At 41.1% G+C, this 22,848-nt stretch overlaps 1 protein-coding gene across 3 annotated transcripts in view; it reads left to right on the top strand.

Annotated features, from left to right (window-relative positions):
• foxk2.L (forkhead box K2 L homeolog) overlaps positions 1-22,848 on the top strand; it is a 54,032-nt gene that overhangs the window by 20,762 nt on the left and 10,422 nt on the right. For all 3 annotated transcript variants that reach the window (XM_018235443.2, XM_018235441.2, XM_018235442.2), the window contains exons 2-7: positions 15,893-16,087; positions 16,472-16,613; positions 17,419-17,565; positions 18,027-18,220; positions 19,887-20,062; positions 20,191-20,487. In XM_018235443.2, coding sequence (XP_018090932.1) covers positions 15,893-16,087; positions 16,472-16,613; positions 17,419-17,565; positions 18,027-18,220; positions 19,887-20,062; positions 20,191-20,487 — 1,151 coding nt within the window. The remainder of the gene's footprint in view (positions 1-15,892; positions 16,088-16,471; positions 16,614-17,418; positions 17,566-18,026; positions 18,221-19,886; positions 20,063-20,190; positions 20,488-22,848) is intronic.

Below are 22,848 nucleotides of genomic sequence, written 5' to 3' on the forward strand. Positions count from 1 at the left end.
CTAGTGATCAGGACAGCCGTGGAGAATGAACAGCGGGGGCAGGCTGTCCATGGATGCACATGTAAAGCTTTGGAAGACTGTTTGCACTTTAAACAGTGAATGTAACATAGTAACATAGCAAGTTAGGTTGAAAAAAGACACACAACCATCAAGTTTAACCTTTTAACTCTATTTTAACCTGCCTAACTACTAGTTGATCCAGGCAAAAAAAAAAAAAAAACACTTAAGGCCTCTCCAATTAAATTCCTTCCTGACTCCAAAATTGCAATCGGACTAGTCCCTGGATCAACTCTTACTATGAGCTATCTTCCATTACCCTGTATTCCCTCACCTGCTAAAAAGCCATCTAACCCGTTCTTAAAGGGATACTGTCATGGGAAAAAAAAGTTTTTTCGAAATGAATCAGTTAATAGTGCTGTTCCAGCAGAATTCTGTGCTGAAATCCATTTCTCAAAAGAGCAAACAGATTTTTTTATATTTAATTTTAAAATCTGACATGGGGCTAGACATTTTGTCAATTTCCCAGCTGCCCCAAGTCATGTGACGTGTGCCTGCACTTCAGGAGAGAAATGCTTTCTGGCAGGCTGCTGTTTTTCCTTCTCAATGTAACTGAATGTGTCTCAGTGAGACATGGGTTTTTACTATTAAGTGTTGTTCTTAGATCTACCAGGCAGCTTTTATCTTGTGTTAGGGAGCTGCTATCTGGTTACCTTCCCATTGTTCTTTTGTTTGGCTGCTGGGGGGAAAAAGGGAGGGGGTGATATCACTCCAACTTGCAGTACAGCAGTAAAGAGTGTTTGAAGTTTATCAGAGCATAAGTCACATGACTTGGGGCAGCTGGGAAATTGACAATATGTCTAGCCCCATGTCAGATTTCAAAATTGAATATAAAAAAATCCGTTTGCTCTTTTGAGAAATGGATTTCAGTGCAGAATTCTGCTGGAGCAGCACTATTAACTGATTCATTTTGGGAAAAAAAAATTTTCCCATGACAGTATCCCTTTAAAGTTATCTAATGTATCAGCCTGTACATCTGATTCAGGGAGAGAATTCCACATATTCACATCTCTCACTGAAAAAAAAAAACCCCCTTCCGAGTATTTAGGCGGAACCTCTGTTCTTCTAATCGGAATGGGTGACCTCGTGTCAGCTGGAAAGACCAACAGGTAAATAAAGCATTAGAGATTATTATATGTTCCCCGTATATATTTATACATAGTTATCATATCACCCCTTAAGCGCCTCTTCTCCAGCGTGAACATCCCCTAAGGTTTTCAATACATTTTACCAGCTTAGTTGCCCTTCTCTAGTTCTAGTTTGTCAAGATCCTGTTGCAAGGATGCCACATCCTGGATTGGGCTGGATAGTTTTTGTGTAAACACAATACATTACTTAAAATAACCTCCCCTAATTCATTAATGAACAAGTTAAATAAAAGTAGACCCAATACAGAGCCCCGAGGGACCCCACTAAGAACCTTACTCCAAGTAGAGAATGTACCATAAACAACAATATATCAAAGATGGTTCCTTGCTATGATTTTTAGAACATGGAAACAGTTTCCCATGTGTTATATGATGACATAAAAAATTCTAAAGCAAAGCTGTCACACTAGCCAAAGTTATCTGTCTGATGGCCATGCCTCTGGCTGTCGGCTTGGCCACTGCTTACAGAGCCTGCAGTTCACTTTGCCCATTTATGATGCTTTCAACAGAATGCTTGCCATTGTGATTGGGTGAGTTCCTCTTCAGTCCACAATTGGCCTCTCCCTTTTATAATAGATATATTTATATGTGGGGGCTGCCATGATTGCTTAAACTCTTGCTCTTCTCAAAGAATGAAGACTGTATATATGTGCATGCTTCTAGATTGTGAGCTTGCATTGCAGATATGGGGCACTAAGGCCAGGGCCTGCTGAAATTCGCAGGCTGCTTTCATCCACCACCGCTAGCAGAATCCTCTTCTTATGCTCTTCAGTGTTCAGAGTCCATGTGTCTGCTCCGGCTTGATGAATTTCGGCAAAGAAACGCAAGACTTTCCAGTTTTAGCCAAAATGAGTTCGCTCCGCTTCATGTCTCTTCCGGACATGAAGAGAGCCGGAGATTCGGCTAGCAGTCGGGTTGCAATTAGCTTACGGATTTCAGCCCCGTCTGGCCCAAACCTGGTGCAGACAGACTTCAGCAGATTTCGGCTTAAAATGCTGAGACGCAGTTCTTCACCGAAATCTGCCGAGTCTGTTTTTGCATCACTTCTAAATGTGGAAGAGAGAACAGGCTGCTACTCGCTGTAGGGCTGAAAACAGCCGGCGTATTTCAGCTGGTTGTGTCCCTTGCCTAAAGCCCCTAATTCCTGTTGGTATGTGCCAGACCACCCTGCATATTTAGTAAATAAAAAGTTACCAGTTACTGGTACAAAAGCTTTTGGGACTGCTGAGGTCTCTTCTCTGGGCATGGAAGACTGGAGATGTGCTATAGGGCTATGTGGAATGTCCTGGATACCTGATTGCAGCTATACATGCATATCTCTGGCCACCGGACTTCTGTACATCAGTATTTAGTTGTCCTGGAAGTCTACCCCTCTCTTGTGGCCCCGTAGTGCTGCTGAGCACAGTAAGGAACTGTTGCATTGCAGGCAGTCTCAGCCTTGCTCTCAAAGCATTTTGTCCCAATAGGATGTGAGCAGCAAGCTGCCTTTGTGTTCAGGCGGCTGGGGGAGCTTGGAATTCCACAAGCATTACATGATGTGCTTTAATGAATTACCGTCTCAGCCTACAGGAGCAGATGTGGCGGGGCTCTGGGTGGCTGCACTTTCTGCTCCCCCATTCATTCTTGTGCTTTTCCGTTTCCCAGCTTTCATTGTGGTTGCGGTCTTCATCCTCACATAGAGAGCAAAGAGGGTGCTGCTATGAATTGCCCAAAGCTTGGTTTCTACAGTAACTGCCTGATTGCTTTGTGGCATGCTGACTACTTCCTTTTATATTTCCTATAGCACTGTGCTTTCTAATCGGATGTTGGCAAGTCCTTCATCCTCCTCATTTTCTCTCCTTCAGCCCTGCCTGAGAAAGGACTTACCTACGGAATCTAGCTGCTTTGTCATTGCTTCAGTGTTTAAGTTAACTTTTAGTATGTTTTAGAATGGCCAGTTCTAAGTAACTTTTCAATTGGTCTTCATTATTTATTTTTATAGTTTTTGAGTTATTTACCTCCTTCTTCTGACTCTTTCCAACTTTCAAATGGGGGTCACTGACCCCATCTAAAAAACAAATGCTCTGTAAGGCTTCAAATGTATTGTTATTGCTACTTTTTATTACTCATCTTTCTATGCAGACCCTCTCCTATTCATATTCCAGTCTGTTATTCAAATCAATGTATGGTTTCTAGGCTAATTTGATCCTAGCAATCGGATTGCTGAAACTGCAAACTGCAGAGCTGCTGAATAAAAAGCTAAATAACTAAAAAACAGAAATAATAAAAAATAAAAACCAATTGCGAATAGTCTCAGAATATCACTCTCTACATCATACTAAACGTTAACTCAAAGGCGAACAACCTCCTTAAGTGGGATGTGAACCCTAAAACTATTATTTGCCTAATGAAAGCAATTCTCCAGTGTGCATTCTTGCATGTTTTCTGATTAATTTTTTTCTCTGCGCTACTGGTTCTTACTCCTGAAACAGTGTAGTAGAAGACAGCTGACTAATGCACCACTATTTCAAGAGTCAAAAAAAATGTGACACACGCTGCTTTTAATAGTTATGTTATTTAAACCCACGGGTAATGAATAGATATTAGAAAGTTGTTTAAAATTCAGCTTTCTTTCACTATGCTAAACTGTTTTTGGATGGAGTTGGGTTGTAATTTTTGTTAGTCAATTTTTCATGGTTTTGAAATCATAAGTTAATTGTTATTGAAAGCAGCATGAGCAGTACTGTGGTGCATAGGGTAGCATACCTTCCAACTGTCCCGTTTTTTGTGGGACAGTCCCGATTTTTAGGGATGCACTGAATCCACTATTCGGCATATGCAAATTATGGGTGGGAATGGGAAAACATTTGTTCACTGCCTTGTTTTGTGACAAAGTCACATGAGTTCTTTCCCTGCCCCTAATTTACAAATGCAAAGTAGGATTCGGATTTGGTTCAGCCAGGCAGAAGGATTCGGCCGAATCTGAATCCCGCTGAAAAAGGCAGAATCCCGAACTTTTGCTTCTGGTTTTAGCCAAATCCTTTCTGAAAGGCCAAATTCCTAAAATAGGTGTTTGGAGAATCCCTAGATAATACTGACCCCAGGGATCTTTGACTGAAAACTCCACTGGGGCAGGAACTGATGTGAGTGATGTATTATCTCTGTATGTAGTGCTGCAAAATATGTGCTATATAAAGTGAGGTAATAAGTATAATAATGATGATAATCCGTATCCTCTCTCATACAGTCACAACTCCAGTTCCCTCAATGCTATGAATGTCCTCTACAGCTAGTGAATCACAGAAAAATGCAAGGCATTGTTATATCTAAAGTGTTAGCTTTAGGGGAGATAGCTATTGCCACATTGCTGCAGTGGAATAATTATGTGGCTCCATGAACGCTATTCTAAAACCTCACTTAAAGGGGAAGTAAACCAAAACAAATCAATTGTGCCTAATAAAATAAATTTTACCTGCATTATACATTAAATACACCTTTTCAGTGGTTTTAAAGTCACGCAACTGCTATTGAAAGCAGTATCGGTCCGTTTCTAGTGATCTGGTTTCAAATGTCAGAACCAGTAGTGGAAAGAGGAGACCTGGCTGCTGATTACCGAACCAGAGAACAGAATGGACAGATGCAAAATGTAATATTTAATGCATAATGGTGAGTTCCAACTTTCATCAAGCAAAATTGTAATTTTGCCTTTATAGCACATGAAAAATTGTCGTCCCCCCCCCCCCCCATACTTTTTTAAATACTCCTCTCAAAGTGGGATTTGTATATATCTGCCAACAGAGGCCATGCGGCTGCTCACTCTGTGTCTGTGCTCAGGTTTGGCTTCATAACTTGCATAGTTGCACTCCTTTAGTGCCAGAGAGTTGTTTGTTTACACATCACTCCATGTTGGAATGTTCCACTGTGGTGGGGGTGTATAGCCTCTTTTATTGGATCTAGTTATGGCTTATGCTTTGCTTGTCTTGTATATGCTGATTTAACACTGGGGGTCTGCCAGATCATCTGTTGTACTTGGATTTCAGTGGGTGGGGCAGATCGGTTTCCCATGCCTTACAGATAATTAGATAAGATTACTCTTTTTGCCGGATATAAGCAAGGTCAATAAGAGCAACAGATGTGCAAAGAATCACTCCCTGAAATGTTTGCATTGCCTTCACACTCCCTCTTGCACTCTCTTTTCCTCACACTCGCATTTTGTGCTGACAGACAGAATTTGACCCGGTAACTCAATGTACCTTATTTACTGAGAAGGGTTATTTGTTAGGGAACAAGTAATACTACTGTCTCTGGCTCTACACTGATGACTTTCTGCTCTGTCCTACACAACCTGCCCAGGATATGACCACCTCAAGGCCAAAGCTATACATTCAAAAAGTGCAAGTGGAATTGATACACCTGATACGCCTGACTTAATCTTTTGAGAGGACCTAAACATTGTTTATAGGGGCTGATCAGCCTGAAGTAGCTCTGGGAAGGGAGTGTGGCTGTGGGATAGCAGGTATAGTAGGGAGAGATGGTGCCTATAGTAACCGTGGGATAATAGTCTCTGGGAAGGGACTGTGGCTGTAGGATAGCAGGTATAGTAGGGAGAGATGGTGCCTATAGTAACCGTGGGATAATAGTCTCTAGGAAGGGACTGTGGCTGTAGGATAGCAGGTATAGTAGGGAGAGATGGTGCCTATAGTAACAGTGGGATAATAGTCTCTGGGAAGGGACTGTGACTGTGAGATAGCAGGTATAGTAGGGAGAGAAGGTACCTGTTGTAGAAGTAGGATATAGTAAGTATATAGGCCTGTAGTTGGGGTAAGGCTTGTGGCTGTGCAAGTAGGCACCACCCAGTTTTCTCCCTTAGCACTTAAAATAGCCAATATTTACATGTGCCTCCTGAAATGCCGAGAAAAGAAACTGTACAGTTAATTCCTGTTTTGCTTCCTAGAACTGCATGTAACATCGTCTCATTGTTTCAGGCAGATAAACACCATGAAAAACCCTTTAGTTGTCCTCATGTAGTGCTGTACTGTGCTGCTGTGCATTTTAGGATAAGACTTAGCTGGAATCAGGGCCGCCATTAGAAGTTAAAAAAAAAAAAAAAAATTGGGCCTCCAAAGAATATTTTTTCAAAAAACATTGGTGGCAAGGGCCTATAGAGTATTAAAATAATACATTGGTGCCAATTTCAGACATGGCTTTTGCGAACATGCATAGTGCATGTGATAAAATTTTGCAATGACAGCTTTTTTGCAACAAAATATTTAACGAAACTCCAGAGCAGGTGTTTTTGCTCAGCGAATGATTTAACATTGCGTGCAGCGCTAAACATTCACACACACGAAAAAAACACATTAAAGCGGTGGTTCACCTTAGAGTTAACTTTTTGTATGTTATAGAATGGTAATTCTAAGCAACATTTCAATTGGGCTTTATTTATTTATTTTCAATTATTTGCCTTCTCTGACTTCCCAGCTTTCAAATGGGGTCAATGACCCATCTACAAACAAATGCCCTGTAAGGCTACAAAATGTATTGTTATTGCTACTTTTTATTAGTCATTTTTCTATTCAGACTCCTATTCATATTCCTGTCTCTTATTCAATTCAATGCATATTTACTAGTCATTTGGACCCTAGCAACCAGATTGCTAACATTGCAAGCTGGTGAGATGCTGAATAAAAAGCTCAAAAACCACAAATAAAATAAAAATGAAAACCATATGCAAATTGTCTCAGAATATCCCTCTCTATGCCATACTAAAAGTTAATTTAAAGGTGAATAACCCCTTTAAAGGAAAATTATACCTCCAAAATGAATACTTAAGCAACAGATGGCAATTTTCTATTTATGATTACCCAATGGCACATACTACTAGAAGTATATTATTATGAAAATGGTTTATTTACATGAAGCAGGATTTTACATATGGGATGTTTTATGCAATATCTTTTTATAGAGACCTACATTGTTTGGGGGGGTAAAGTTTTCCTTTAAACAACGCTTGTGATTTTAATTGCTTTCCCCCTTAAGAGTAAAATCTAACAATTGTATTTAAACCATAGAAACACCCTTACATAGGAGCAGTATTTCCCCAGGGAAAAGTAAATTACACCCCCTTTTCCCAACATTATAGGAAATCCCTTGCCTTGTTCTAAAAACAATTTTTGCTTGTGTAGGCCAATATGTTTTTTTACTAATTAGCCTACTTTCTTGCAGTTCATGCAATCTCACTGTTCTATATCAGGAATAGAGATGCCCATTTAAATCCATTTCTCTGGCAGATGGGATAGTTTGTGCTCTAACTGGGCAGATGCAGAGACTTGCGCATTAGTTGGCCTTTAAGGGGGTTAATTTATCAAAAAAATACCAGTGCGAATATACTCGAGAATGTTCTTTGTAACCTCGAATAGTCGCCAATCATTAAATCGATATGGACACATTCCTATAAAAATGATAGGAATAGAATAAAACCACGAAAAGTGTCTGGAAAAAACTCTGCAAGTAAAGGCTGGCACGGTTGTATAGAAGTCAATGTGCTCTGACAACTTTATTTTCCCAGCTTATGAGATTTTCAGCCTCATGGAAAATTAATGAGACAATGCAATTCTGAATGGCATTCAACTTTTTTCCCCGCGAATAAACACAGCGCAGGAATATTTTGACATGTTTTTTCTTAACTATAAAAAATCTTTCCCCCCCCCCAACTCTGATTGTGCTAAATCTGCCCCTTAATATTGCTCTCCCGGATACTAGGGGGCAGATTCACTAAGGGTCGAATTTCGAAGTTAAAAATACTTCGAAATTCGACCCTCGAATTGAAATCCTTCAACTTCGAATATCGAAGTCGAAGGATTTAGCGCTAAACGTTCGATCGAACGATCGAAAGATTTTTCGTTCGATCGAACGATTAAATCCTTCGAATCGAACGATTCGAAGGATTTTAATCAAACAATCGAATAAATATCCTTCGATCAAAAAAAAGTTTAGCAAGCCTATGGGGACCTTCCCCATAGGCTAACATTGACTTCGGTAGGTTTTATCTGCCGAAGTAGGGGGTCGAAGTTTTTTTTAAAGGGAAAGTACTTCGACTATCGAATGGTCGAATAGTCGAACGATTTTTACTTCGAATCGTTCGAATCGTTCGATTTCGATCAAATTCGAACGAATTTAACCAATTCGATGGTCGAAGTACCCAAAAAATACTTCGAAATTCGAATTTTTTTTCATTCGAATCCTTCACTCGAAGTTAGTGAATCTGCCCCTAGATGTGCACAGAAATCTCCTGGTCAGTGTTAGTGTGAGTTAAAGAGGAATGACACTTGGTGCAGCAGCCTCCTACCCAGTGTTATGTGGTTTGGGAGGAAGTAAACATTTCCTGCCTTATGAATATAAAGCAAAACATTATCCCTGTTAGTTTTGGGTTATTGCTGGCAGCTGTATGCTTGTTGGTGCCCCCCCAGAGACCCTTCCTGAGACCTTTCTTACTGTGCATGTGCAAAGGAGAGAGCCTCTACTTCCTTCTGATCTCACAGATTATACATGTTTTCCATGAAATGAGATCGTTTTGGGGCTAACCCTATTTATATTGATATTGTAGGACAGAACCACTCTAAGGGAGAAGCAAAAAAAATGTAATGAGCAGCAAGGGATTAACATAGGCAACTTGTAGTTTAATCAGGCATCATCAGAGGAAGTGTTTAATTGCTTATTTCCTCTTATTAATCCTGGCAAAAGCCTATAGTTTGTTCGGAGCCTGAATTTCATGATGTCAACTGATTCTTCGAGCATCAGGAACATCTTGTTTTTTTTCTCTACATTTAAAATGACTAAACGTTAAAGATTTGTTCAGTTGTCTGCAGCACATAGAAACTCGTATGTCGCGTGTAGTTTAATTAGAAGCAAATTTAGCAGGCTGCTAATGCTAAATTGTACTGTGCTCAGGGAAATAGATGTTAATATATCTTTCTGCATGCTAGCACAGCATTCTGGAGCTGTTCCTGCTGAATTGTGCTTGGAACAGGGCAATACACAGGATAGCATATTTTTAAGGTGTATATATTTTATATATATATATATATATATATATATATATATATATATATATATATATATATATATATATATATATATATATATATATATATATATATATATATATATATATAGTGAATAAAGTACCCCCTTTTGTAAAATATAGGGATATTATAAGTTACCGAGGAGTTTCATGACCATATAAAAACACGAGGCCGAAGGCCGAGTGTTTTTATACAGGTCATGGAACTCCGAGGTAACTTATAATATCCTCATATTCTACAACTGGGGGTACTTTATTTATTATAATACACAAATTTCAATGAGTCATGTGACAGAAATGACATCAGAACTCACCGTTTATAACTGATGACATCAGAACTCACCGTTTATAAGGATATAATTTACAGGATATTCATGGCTTTTGTGTATTATATATATATATCCATCATCATCATTTATTTATATAGCGTTGTCAAGATACGCAGTGCTTATACACACACACACACACACACGCTATGAGCAAATTTAGGGGGATGTTCCTGCTACATTGTGCTTCATAGAGGAAGATGGTTAGCCATGGCAGCATAGGTATTCTGATGTGCTTACAGCCTGTACAGAGAGATACCATTAAACTATGGCAGGTATTACCCTGTACTAAGCACAATTCAGCAGGAACAGTCCCCTACGTTTTCTCATGGTCCGTACAAAGATACCATAAAGGTATGAGTAAACCATTTTTATTAAAGGAGAACTATATCCCCCGAACAATGTAGGTCTCTATAAAAAGATATTGCATAAAACAGCTCATGTGTAAAACCCTGCTTCATGTAAATAATGTAATAACGACTTTCCTTCTCCTTTACGGGGTAATTCTACCTAATTGCGTAGTATTGGGTTATCCTTATGCAGACATTGCCTGTAAAGACAAATACCATTAAGCTATAAGCAAACTTTGGGGATTCTCCTGCTAAATTGTGCTTTGTACAGTTCTATATCCCTCAATATTTGTTAAACGTGAACATGGGTGCATTTTGTAGCTATTCTACTTCCCCTTTAATATAGATTTGGCTAAAAATAAGCTGCTGTGAGTACCCAGGGGGCCCTGGTTGGTGGGCCGGGGGATGTGTGGGAGCCTTTTCCTAATCTCTGCAACCTTCCCATTTATATTCCGACACATTCCAGTGGCAGATTCCAGTCTGCGGAAACATAACTGTGATTGTGTGAGCCCTTCTCCTTTCCCAGGAGCATGTAACCAGGCAATACAGGGCATAGAATTCTTTCTCTCCCGTTAATTATTCTTTCAGCGGCGCTTGTGCCCTGCCCTCTGCCCAGTCCCTTTCAGCCACTGGAACTCTGTCCAATAGAATTGTCTGGGCTGCCAAGTCATTGAGCATTATCTTTGCTGTTCTTAGAAAGCTCAGTTTGGGGAAGAATTGCAATATGTTGGATAATATAGAACCTTCACTTCCTGATACTGGTACCTGGTGTTGTGTGGCTTATAAAGAGCAGGCATGCTTATCATTTAAATGTTCTTATGATGTTAACTGGGCCTATTTAGTTGGTCTCCCCCCCCCCCTTTTTTTTTTTTTTAATGAGCCATCATATCATCTGCTTGTCTGGAGGGGGGGCTTGGAGGGGGTTCAGGGAGACATACTTTTTATGCCACCATAACTGTGCTGGGTTTGACTAATAAACTGCTAACTACATCCCTGTAAGCTACAATGATAGAGTTCTAGCTTGAGGCAGAGTTTATGGGGCTTAATCTAAACCAGGGGTCCCCAACCTTTTTTTTTTTTTTTTACCTGTGAACCACATTCAAATATAAAAAGAGTTGGGGAGCAACACAAACATGAAAAAGTCCATTGGGGTGCCAAATAAGTTCTGCGATTGGGCTATTTCCGTATGTGGACTGGCAGCCTACAGGAGGCTCTACTTGGCACTATACTTAGTTTTTATTCAATTAAAACTTGCTTGGAATTCAAAAATAAGCACCTGCTTTGAGGACCCTGAGAGCAACATCCAAGAGTTTGGAGAGCTACTGGTTAGGGAATCACTGATCTAAACAAACGCTCCACTATGGGGGGAATTCACAAAACTGGAGAGAGACCATTTTTGGAGTAAAAGTGGTGGTTAAACGGGAGTAAAATACTTACTCCATATTGACAAACTGATGCCGACTCAACCGCCACTTTTCATATTTTAGTGAAAGAAAGACAGTTTACGGACACTTTTATGAATCAGTCTTTCAAACAACATAAAATGGCGCACAAACAAACATTTTAAATGACATTTTCTCCCGACATTTTTTAAAATGGAGTATATCTCAGTATAACTCTTCCCCGTGTGTCAGATCAATCTTAAATTAATCCGCTCTGTTTTGGTTCAGCCAATCTTCATTTCTCACCTCTTGTAGGTGCCCCATTCGGGAATTATTATTATATTAATAGGGATTTATAGTCAGGGAACATGTTTCTATCTAACGCTATAGGTGTAAAAGCCTCATTAACAAAACAAGTAAAACACTGATTAAACAAAAAAGTGTATTTTATACAATTTTAAATGTAAAAAGTTTTTAACTCATACGGGTCATTTTACTAGTTTTAGGGCTAGTCCATACGAGGAAATTTTGTCGCCTGGCAACTAATCGCCTCGTCTTTTTGAGCGACTATCTCCTCGAACTGCCTCACCATTTTTCCCCATAGGTTGCAATGAAATGTTGCCTGCGCTAATGCACACGCGACAATGCGTTTTCAATAGTTGCTCAAAGTTGCCTCAGTGTTTTTTTTAAGACACTTGATAATACAAACATATTTCTGATACAAATCCCCTTCCCCCAGATTTAGAAAGCCCAGGTTATGCTGAAGAAAATGATGTAGAATTTTCCTAGGTAAAATAAACCCCCTCCCCCACAAAATTACAATTTGATGGCTGACTGACAGGTTTAGTAAGAGTTCAAGACAAATTCAGAAAAAAAATGTTGTTCGATAGACAAAATATGAAAAGTGTGTTTAAAAGACAAATGCACTAAAGTGGAGATAGAAAATTGTGAATTTGGTGGGAAAACATTTTTATCTCCACTTTTATTTTGTCTCAATATCACCACTTTTGAATTCCCCCCTATGTGTTTCAAATTGGGCTTTGCACCTTCTTATCGAGGACTGCACCACATTCTATGGATGCAACGAATCCACTATTTTGGATTCGGCCGAACCCCCGAATCCTTCGCGAAAGATTCGGCCGAATACCGAACTGAATCCTAATTTGCATATGCAAATTAGGGGTGAGAAGCTGAAAACATTTTTTTACTTCCTGGTTTTGTGACAAAAAGTCATGCAATTTCCCTCCCTGTATATGCAAATTAGGATTCAGATTCGGTTTCGGCCAGGCAGAAGGATTCTGCCGAATCCTGCTGAAAAAGGCCGATTCCTGTCTGAATCCCGAACCGAATCCTGGATTCAGTGCATCCCTACCACATTCACCCATAATCTAAGAGTTATGTCTAGGCTGGCCAATAGCACGAAACACCTGAAAGTGCCCAGTGAAGAATGCCATTCATTTCACTGCTAGCAGACAGCCATGCATATTTTCACCAGTCTGGCAGTTGTCTTCTGCTACTTTGTTTCTGAAGTCAGAACCAGCAAGGCAAAAAAGGACAAAAAGGGGCAGACCAATACTGCTTCCAGGAATTTGTTATATTTACAAAAACAATTTATTTGGCCATTTGCTTTAGTTGTGATTCCCCTGGGATTAGTGCACAGGGATGGGAAACAGAGGAAGCCTTAAGTGTTTTCAGTATGGAAGCCTTGCTTATCGAGTCGCCTTCCCACAGACTTCGGGTTCATGGCTGTGTTTTCCCATGGCAGGTTTAAGCCGACTGTGCAGCAGCGGAAGGCATGTTATAGAGGCAGATAAATCTGTGCTGATTCCTCTGCAGTAATGTTCCTTTCGGTTTACTGCTTGCCCTCGCCTGGAAGCATTTTTCAGCTTTGCAGACCATGCCATTTGCATCTAAAGTAGGCCCAGGGCCGAGCCACAGTAAGGATCCGGTCTGGAGACTAAGGATAGTGTTGCATTTAAAGGAATCCTTCCGCGCTGCTAAAATAAGGCAGCAGGATATGGCAGTATATTATACAGATGGTTAAAGGAACAATTGTAAAGTGTATTAAAGTAATTAAAATATAATGCAGTGTCTTCCTGCACTATGACAATTGGTGTGGTCACTTCAGAAACACTACTACATATTATAAAAACAAGCTGCTGCGTGGCCATGGGGGCAGCCATTCAAAGTACAGGTTACAGATGCACACTGAAGAATGCCATTGTATTTTTATCTGTTATCTGCTAAGTAACCTGTGTCTTTTCTCCTTTTTCAGCTTAAATGGCTGAAATGAATGGATGAATAGATGGTATAGACTATAGATGGTAATAGATGGTCTTTTTAAAGGAACTGTAACATCAAAAAATGAGTGTTTTAAATTAATACAGATATAATGCAGTGTTGCCCTGCACTTGTTAAACGGCTGTGTTTGTTTTAAAAACACTGCTATTGTTTATATAAATAAGCTGCTGTGTAGCAATGAGGGCAGCCATTCAAAGGAGAAAAGGCTCAGGTTACACCGCAGATAGCGGATAAGCTCTAGAACATAATGGTGTTATCTGTTATCCACTACTTAACCTGTGCCATATAGCCTTTTTTCCACCGTTGCTACACAGCAGCTTGTTTATATGAACTATATTAGTGTTTCTGAAGAAAACAGATCAGTTTTACCAGTGCAGGGCAACAGTACATGATATTTTCATTACTTTAAAACATCATCATTTTTTGGTGTTACTGTTCCTTTAAAGCAAACACATAACTTTTACCAAAGCCGGGGACAGTACATGCTCAATTACTTTAAAATGCTTTTATCATTTGGTGTTACTGTTCCTTTAAAGCAAACACATAACTTTTACCATAGCCGGGGACAGTACATGATCTTTTAATTACTTTAAAATGCTTTTATCATTTGGTGTTACTGTTCCTTTAAGGGGAGAGGAATGGCCTGGGGCTCTGTGACAAATATTCTGGGGGAGCTGGAGCGTTATAATTCGTTGCTGAAGATGAATCTAGAAATCTTCATAACCTGCAGGGGCAGAATAGTGCCCAAGAGGGGAATGGGGCGATGGTGGCCCTGATTTAGGCTGATTATCCAAACAAACAGAAAATTTGCATACAGTCTATATATCCCACTGGCCAATCAATCGGGTACTGTTGAGCATTGACCAGTGTAATACCAATTAAAGCTTCTAATGAGTGGTAGTAATGCCCCCAGGGTTACCTGCATTGTAGCAGACTGCACTAGTTTACTGTATCGTTGTAGCAAAGGTAACAACATATGGCAATGGCCTATAAATAGGGATACAACTCTGTCCCAGAGAGGGCCTCACATAACCTTCCAGCTACTGCCTGTGCAGGGGTTATAGAAGGGAAGCCAAGATTATAGCAGTTTTTATATTGTTAGTGCCTCGTCCGCCCTGGCAGTCAGCCATTCCAAGATATGAATATAACCAGGGGCACTGTACCAACACGGCCAGTGGGAAGCTAGCCGGGATATCTCATCTACCAGCTAAAATAGCTCAGCAGCCTTATTGGGACAAGAGCAGCATACAAAACAAAGCTGCCTGCACCCAACCACTGTATTAGACAGCGGGGAGAGCAGGAATCCAGCCAATAGAATATACACACATGTAACCCACAGAGAGGCACACATAAAGGTTTGGCATACAAAGTAAGACCTATTTTTCCATAGACCTCAGTCCTCATTGTGCTGCTGTTCATTGTATTCGTTTGTATAAAGTTTATGGTTTTCTCATTTGGTATGGTTATAATGGCACTCTGATATGGAGGTTGTTTGATCACTGCTGTACTGAGGAGCAACCCTGCAAGAAAGTGGTATGGCTCGTAAGTAGCAGCATTTGATGGTTTGGCAGTTAATGAATGTTTCTGATTTTGCGGACACGTTCCATATCGCTGCTTTTGGGTGTATTATGGAATGATGTTATTAAATAAGATCTGAATCCTAATCAATGTAGGTTTTGATGATTCATTTCATTGTGATGTGGCTGACAGCTGAGCAAATGGAACGCTTTCTCAGCTGGTATTCTGCCCTTGCCACTTCACCTCCACTTGAATGGGAAATACGCAATGGCCTTATTAGAGCATCTTCTAGCTGAAAAGCTCCACTTCTGTAGATGTCTGGCTTTTCCTATTTAAGTGAATTGGAGACGGCACGGGCAGACACATTGGGGCTCATTTATCAACACTGGGCAAATTTGCACATGGGCAGTTACCCATAGCAACCAATCGGCGATTGGCTTTTTGAAGCTAGCTGCAAGTAGAACAATGAATGCAGCAATTTCATTGGTTGCTATGGGTTACTGCCCATGGGCAAATTTGCCCAGTGTTGATAAATGATCACCATTGTGTGCAATCAGAATTTCTAACATTTCCCTTTAACTGCGGCTTGCCTTTATAATAGCAGTAGTGTCTTTTACATACAGCCTCCCCAGACATGGTACAGCTGCTGGTAAATATAGCTTGCACTTTTATTTCCTGGCGAGTTGTAAGAAGGGGTGACCTACAACATTTCTGTACCCAGCACTGACTGACTGTTTCTCTTTCACAGGTGCACCTTCCGGTTTCCCAGCACAAACATCAAAATCACATTTACTGCTCTGGCCATTGACAAGAAGCAGAAGTTGGAGGCACCAGAATCCCCTGTGAAACCTGTGCAGCCCCAGATCTCTCCCCTGACTATACACATTCCAGACAACATAGCACACCTGATCAGCCCACTGCCCTCTCCCACAGGAACTATAAGGTACGTAACTGAGGAAGACTTTTCTGTGCCAGATGGAAGGAATTTTTGGGGAGTCATGCTTTCTCCTTTTATTAGTGGTCACATAAGAAACAAAACAACACCATGAATACTTTATATATGAGACAGGGTTACACTATTCACACAGTAGCCCTCAAGACACTCTCTAATTAAAGCATGGCTCTCCCATAGACGCTCGTTTTGCTGGCAAAAGGCTTAAATGGCAGTAGTCAGCACAGTCATAGTAATATGCAATGGTTTAAACATCTAATTCCTTTACAGTTAAAATGCAGTAATTTGCTTCTTAATAGCTGATGGAAGATCATGTAACCCAGTCATGGATGCACAGGAGTCCTCTGGCTTTACACTGTTTTTTTCCCCATACAGTGCTGCAAACTCATGCCCCTCCAGCCCACGTGGAGCAGGCTCATCTGGGTTCAAATTTGGTCGTGTAATCCCCCCTGACCTAATAGCAGAAGCTGCCCAATCGGAAAATGACAAAGATGCTTCAGGGGGAGACAGTCCCAAGGTAATATACCATTCTCTCTCTCTTCCCTCCCCCCTCCCCCCAACCTTCTCTCTCTCTCTCTCTCTCTCGGAAAGGGGTAGGCAGAGAAGGAAACAGTCGTGGGCACAATATTGGATACCATTTCTGGGGTACAGCTTATTTGTGAGCAGTCCAACCATAACAGCAGTGCAGCCTTCTTACTTTTCTTAAAGGCAACAGCTGATGTTAAGTGTGGGTGACAAAATGTCCATAGAAATGGTATAACTTTTTTTATTCTAGTTTTTTTTTTTTTTTCCTATGCTTAAATGCCCTACTTAAATTGAACTTGTGAGAATGGGCTGATGGCTGAGGTGGGAGAGGTACATAGAGCAGAAGGAAGAAGTGTCTTTCTAGGAAAAGAATGGGCAGATGGAGATATATGTGAATAAACATGATATTCGTAGAAAACAGAGAAGGTTGTAGATGTCACAAAGAAAGAGGCGAAGTGGCAGAAGGGTGAAATTGGCAAAAGTTAATAAGACACTGGTGAGCTTCCAGCAGAGATTTTTTTTTTTTTTTGATCCAGTGCAACCATAGTTCCCAGTTGTAGACATGAGCGTTTGGGCTTTGTTTTTCCAGTAACTTTTTTGTAAGGGGTAACCATATATGTGTTGATTTAGATGGATAAAGACTGATTACATAGTGAAAAGGTTGATTACTTGTAATTTATCTAGTGCAAGCGTTGCCTAACGGTGCTTTGCTTATTATTTTAGTAAATGTAAATATGGTATAACTTGCAACGAAAGTGCCACTGAATGCACATTGACGGTTCTTTTGTCTCCCACAGGACGATTCAAAACCTCCTTACTCCTATGCACAGTTAATAGTCCAAGCAATTACCATGGCTCCTGACAAACAGCTCACATTAAATGGGATCTATACTCACATAACAAAAAACTACCCATACTACAGAACAGCAGATAAAGGCTGGCAGGTAAGTTTGAGGCTAGTTCTGCTGCCACATAGATGTTCTGCACTGCATAGATCCAAATGATGACTGCCTATTCTGCTACTTATTTCAGTTGTTACTTAAACGCAGCACAGGAAGAAGTATTTTTTGTGGTGTTGGTAAAAGGCACCCAGATTAAAAAGACAGCTGTCTTGTTTTTTGCACAACATGTTGTGTGTGTATAGAATATAATGACTCACTTGCTGGTGTGTGTGTATTTCTGCTGCTCTCCAGCAGTGTGGAAATTTCTGCCACTTGTTTACTGAGCTCTCTAGCTTAATAATTGACACTGATTACGTTCACCTCTAGACCTGTTTGTCCTTAGCCTGGAGTTCCCTCTTCTCATGCATGTTATTCCTCTATGGTGGAATTATGAGTTGAAATCTGTTTATAGGTCTTGGCTGTAATTAATATTGTGTGACCTTTCATTTATCTGTGTCCCATAGAATTCCATCCGACACAACCTTTCTCTGAACCGATACTTTATCAAAGTCCCACGATCCCAAGAGGAGCCTGGCAAGGGTTCATTCTGGAGGATAGACCCTGCCTCTGAAAGCAAGCTAGTAGAGCAGGCATTTAGGAAACGAAGGCCTCGAGGCGTTCCCTGTTTCAGGACACCCCTTGGCCCGCTCTCCTCAAGGTAAGCTGCAAGCAGATTAATAGTTTTTTGTAGTGCTGATAGCTCTGCATATTTGTATGCTGGATACTTACTGCTGGGTTACAGTGCTGCTAATCCTTTATCTGCACGTCAAGGGATGCACATTATACTATTTTCATTAGCGCAAAATACAATGGCTATGTCTAGAGAACCTATGGTTACACATAAGCATCTATCATCTACACTGCATATGCAGTTGCTTCTGGTTAAGTACTTTGGCAGTTGATTGCACATTAGTGTTCTACAGATGGGGATTATTGAGTTGCCTTTATGCTACTATATGTACTTCTGATAGCTTCTGGAAAGAAACTATTGCTGTGGGATAACAGGTATAGTAGAGAGAGATGGTGCCAATAGTAGCAGTGGGATAATAGTCTCTAGGAAGGGACTGTGGGATAGCAGGTATAGTAGGGAGAGATGGTGCCTATAGTAGCAGTGGGATAATAGTCTCTAGGAAGGGACTGTGGGATAGCAGGTATAGTAGAGAGAGAGAGAAATGATGCCTATAGTAGCAGTGGGATAATAGTCTCTGGGAAGGGACTGTGGCTGTGGAATAGCAGGTATAGTAATTAGGGACAGATGGTGGTTACAGTAGGAGTGGGATAATAGATTCTGGGAAGGGACTGTGGTATAGCTGGTATAGTAGGCAGACATGGTGCCTGTATTTGCAGTGGGATAACAGCCTCTGGGAACAACTGTGGCTATGAGATAGCAGGTATAGTAGGGAGAGATGATGCCTATAGTAACAGTGGTGATATAGTCTCAGGGACGGGACTGTGGCTGTGGGATAGCAGGTATAGTAGGGAGAGATTGTGCCTATAGTAGCAGTGGGATAATAGTCTCTGGGAAGGGACTGTGACTGTGGAATAGCAGGTATAGTAAGTAGGGAGAGATGGTGCCTACAGTTGGAGTGGGATAATAGATTCTGGGAAGGGACTGTGAGATAGCGGGTATAGTAGGGAGACAACGGTGCCTATATTTTGCAGTGGGATGATAGCCTCTGGGAAGGGAGTGTGGCAATGGGATAGCAGGTATAGTAGGGAGAGATGGTGTCTATAGTAACAGTGAGGATAATAGTCTCTGGGACGGGACTGTGACTCTGGGATAGCAGGTATAGTAGGGAAAGATGGTGCCTATAGTAGAAATGGTATAATAGTCTCTGGGATGGGGTTGTGTGATAGCGGGTATAGTAGGGAGATATGGGGATCTATATAAAGCTTTCTAGGTTTCCCTCCATGGCATTGAGCATTATTCAGCTTTGTGCTATAGTCTGGCAGCTCTTCTGCCAAGCCTGTTCTGTCTCGCTGAATCTCCCCTGCACATTAAGTCACTTGGTTTAATAGCACATGCTATCTCTTAGCAGAAGGTTGTGTCACATATTACGTGCTGAAGATGTTGTCCAGTTATCCTGCATGTAATGGCCTTCGAAAGGCAGTAAAAACTCTGTGTGGGAAATGGCAGTCATGATAGGGAATAAGTAAGCAAATAGCTTAGCTCCATCTGCTGTCTTTTATTGGTAGTACAGGAAAGACAAAAGCTAGGAATTAATTATTTTGCTGTCGAGGAAAAAATGCATTTGGTCAGTTAGATTCATATGGGCCAGTATATTTAATGTTTCTCTTTCTCCAATCTCTCACTTTGGCCACAGAAGTGCACCAGCTTCTCCAAATCATTCTGGAGTTTTTTCTGCTCACTCCAGTGGTGTGCAGACACCGGAAAGTTTGTCCAGGGAAGGATCCCCTATCCCTTTGGAGCCCGATGCTAGCGTCATTCACCCAAAGCTAGCAGTGATCCAGGAAGCACGCTTTGCACAGAGCGCTCCAGGTAAGAGAGTCAAATGCATAAATTGGTTGCCCGTGCTGCTCCAGAGCCTGTTGAGTTACCTTTAGAAATATACATTTTGAGTTTCATAGGGTACAGCCTTCTGATTGTCATTTTTTCCTTCTGTACAGGGTCTCCTCTCTCCAGTCAACCAGTCCTCATCACTGTGCAAAGGCAGCTCCCCCAAACCATTAAACCTGTCACTTACACAGTGGCTGCCCCAGTGACCACTGCCACATCGCAGCAGGCAGTCATGCAGACTGTACACGTTGTGCATCAGATTCCAGCCGTTTCTGTTACAAATGTAACAGGCCTGACCCCTATCAACACCTACACTGTCGGAGGGCAAACAATGGTCGCTCAGGCTGCTGTAATGGCCCAACCAAAGTTAGAGCATCAAGAGAACGGAGACCACAAAGAGGTCAAAGGTAGGTGGGCATAGCATTCTGCAGTGATTCCAAATATATATATATATATATATATATATATATATATATATATATATATATATATATATATATATATATATATATATATATAAAAACATCCAATAGTAAAATAACCCGCCAAAATGGAGTAGTGGCCCAGGAAGAAAGGTTCAGGGCACTCTAGGAAGCCACATATAGATAAGACCAAAAGTAGCTTGGTTAAAAAGTAGAAAAAACTATTATTAAAAGAATCATCTCAAGCCTTACGCGTTTCATGTCCCTAAGACACTTAATCATAGGCTTTTCATAGTATTCTGCAGTGCCCCACTTCCTAAGACTCTGCCTAATGATTTTGACATGTGCTTTATGCAGATAACAGACAAGAAAATTAAAGGCAGGCACAAATGACCGTAATGCTTAGCCAGTCACAATCTTAGGGGGATGTGCAATAAGCTGTCCTAAAGCTGCCACTGACCCCGCAAATAATAAAATGTTAATATAGGAAGTTCTGGCATCATCTTTTCAAAGCCATTTTTTATCCTTGGGTCCCCCTGTGAAGACCAATCTTCCCCACCCCCTCCCATGCTTCCTGAACCATAACACAGACAGCCCCATTTACCTGTACCAGTTAAAATGCAGAGTACTGCAATGGACTTGGCATCTGCCAACTCAGCTCTCAGGGGCATACACTGTATGTGAGCTGGGTCTGACTATAACAGTTAGGCCCATAAATCTTTGGACAGAGACCACTTTTTTTCTAATTTTGGTTCTGTATATTACCACCATGATTTTTAAATGAAACAACTCAGATGCAGTTGAACTGCAGACTTTTAGCTTTAATTCAGTGGGTTGAACAAAAAGATTGCATAAAAATGTGAGGGACTAAAGTCTTTTTTTTAAACACAATCACTTCATTTCAGGGGCTCAATAGTAATTAAAAAACTGAAAATAAATGTTCATTTCTAAAACCCTTTGCTGTCAATGACAGCCTGAAGTCTTGAAATCTTGGGCATCACCAGATTCTGGGTTTCCTCCTTTTTAATGCTCTGCCAGGCCTTTACTGCAGCAGATTACAGTTGCTGTTTGTTTTTGGGCCTTTCTGTCCGAAGTTTAGTCTGCAACAAGTGAAATGCAGCTCAATTGGGTTTAGATCAGGTGACTGACTTGGCCATTCAAGAATATTCCACTTCTTTGCTTTAATAAACTCCTGGGTTCCTGGGTTGCTTTGGCTGTATGTTTTGGGTAATTGTCCATCTGTATTATGAAACACCTCCCAATCAATTTGACTGCATTTAGCTGGATTTGAGCAGACAGTGTCTCTGAACACCTCAGGATTCATTCGTCTGCTTTTGTCCTGTGTCACATCATGGATAAACACTAGTGTCCCAGTGCCACTGGCAGCCATGCACACCCAAGCCATCACACTGCCTCCGCCATGTTTTACAGATGATGTGGTATGCTTTGGATCATGAGCTGTTCCACGCCTTCTCCATACTTTTTTCTTGCCATCATTCTGGTAGTGGTTGATCTTGGTTTCATCTGTCCAAAGAATGTTTTTCCAGAACTGTGCTGGCTTTTTGTTTTTTTAGTCCAATCTAGACTTTCTATTGTTGATGGTTATGAGTGGCTTGCACCTTGCCGAGCACCCTCTATATTTACTTTCATGCAGTCTTCTTTTTATGGTAGACTTGGCTATCGATACTCCTACCTCCTGGAGAGTGTTGTTCACTTGTTTGGCTGTTGTGAAGGGGTTTCTCTTCACCATGGAAATGATTCCGTGATCATCCACCACTGTTAACTTCTGTGGGCGTCCAGGTCTTTTTGCGTTGCTGAGTTCACCAGTGCTTTCTTTCTTTCTCAGGATGTACCAAACTGTCGATTTTGCCACTCCTAATATTGTAGCAATTTCTCGGATGGGTTTTTTCTTAAGGGTGGCTAGTTTCACCTGCATGGAGAGCTCCTTTGACCGCATGTTGTCTGTTCACAGCAAAATCTTCTACATACAAGCACCCCCCCCCCCCAGGGGTGCTTCGCCAATGAGACGAGTTGAGACTGTCGCCTCAGGCGGCAGCGCCCCGCTATGTACCAGGGCAGCAAAAATGCTCCTCCTGGTACCTTAAAGAGCCAAATTTCCGGCTCTTCTAGAACAGAGAGCACAGTTAGGCTCTTTGCGCTAGCGTACTGGCCCTCTCTGACGCCCTCGGGGACCCCCTCAGGTGCAAAAAGGTAAGCGTACAGGGGAGGGGGGGCGGTGGAAACTGCTGCTTGCCTTAGGCAGTGGATCGCCCCTACACCCCCCTCAAATCAACTCCAAGGCTTTTATCTGCTTCATTGATAATGACATAACGAAGGAATTGCCCA

Source organism: Xenopus laevis, chromosome 9_10L (genome assembly GCF_017654675.1).
Source record: "Xenopus laevis strain J_2021 chromosome 9_10L, Xenopus_laevis_v10.1, whole genome shotgun sequence".
NCBI lineage: Eukaryota > Metazoa > Chordata > Amphibia > Anura > Pipidae > Xenopus > Xenopus laevis.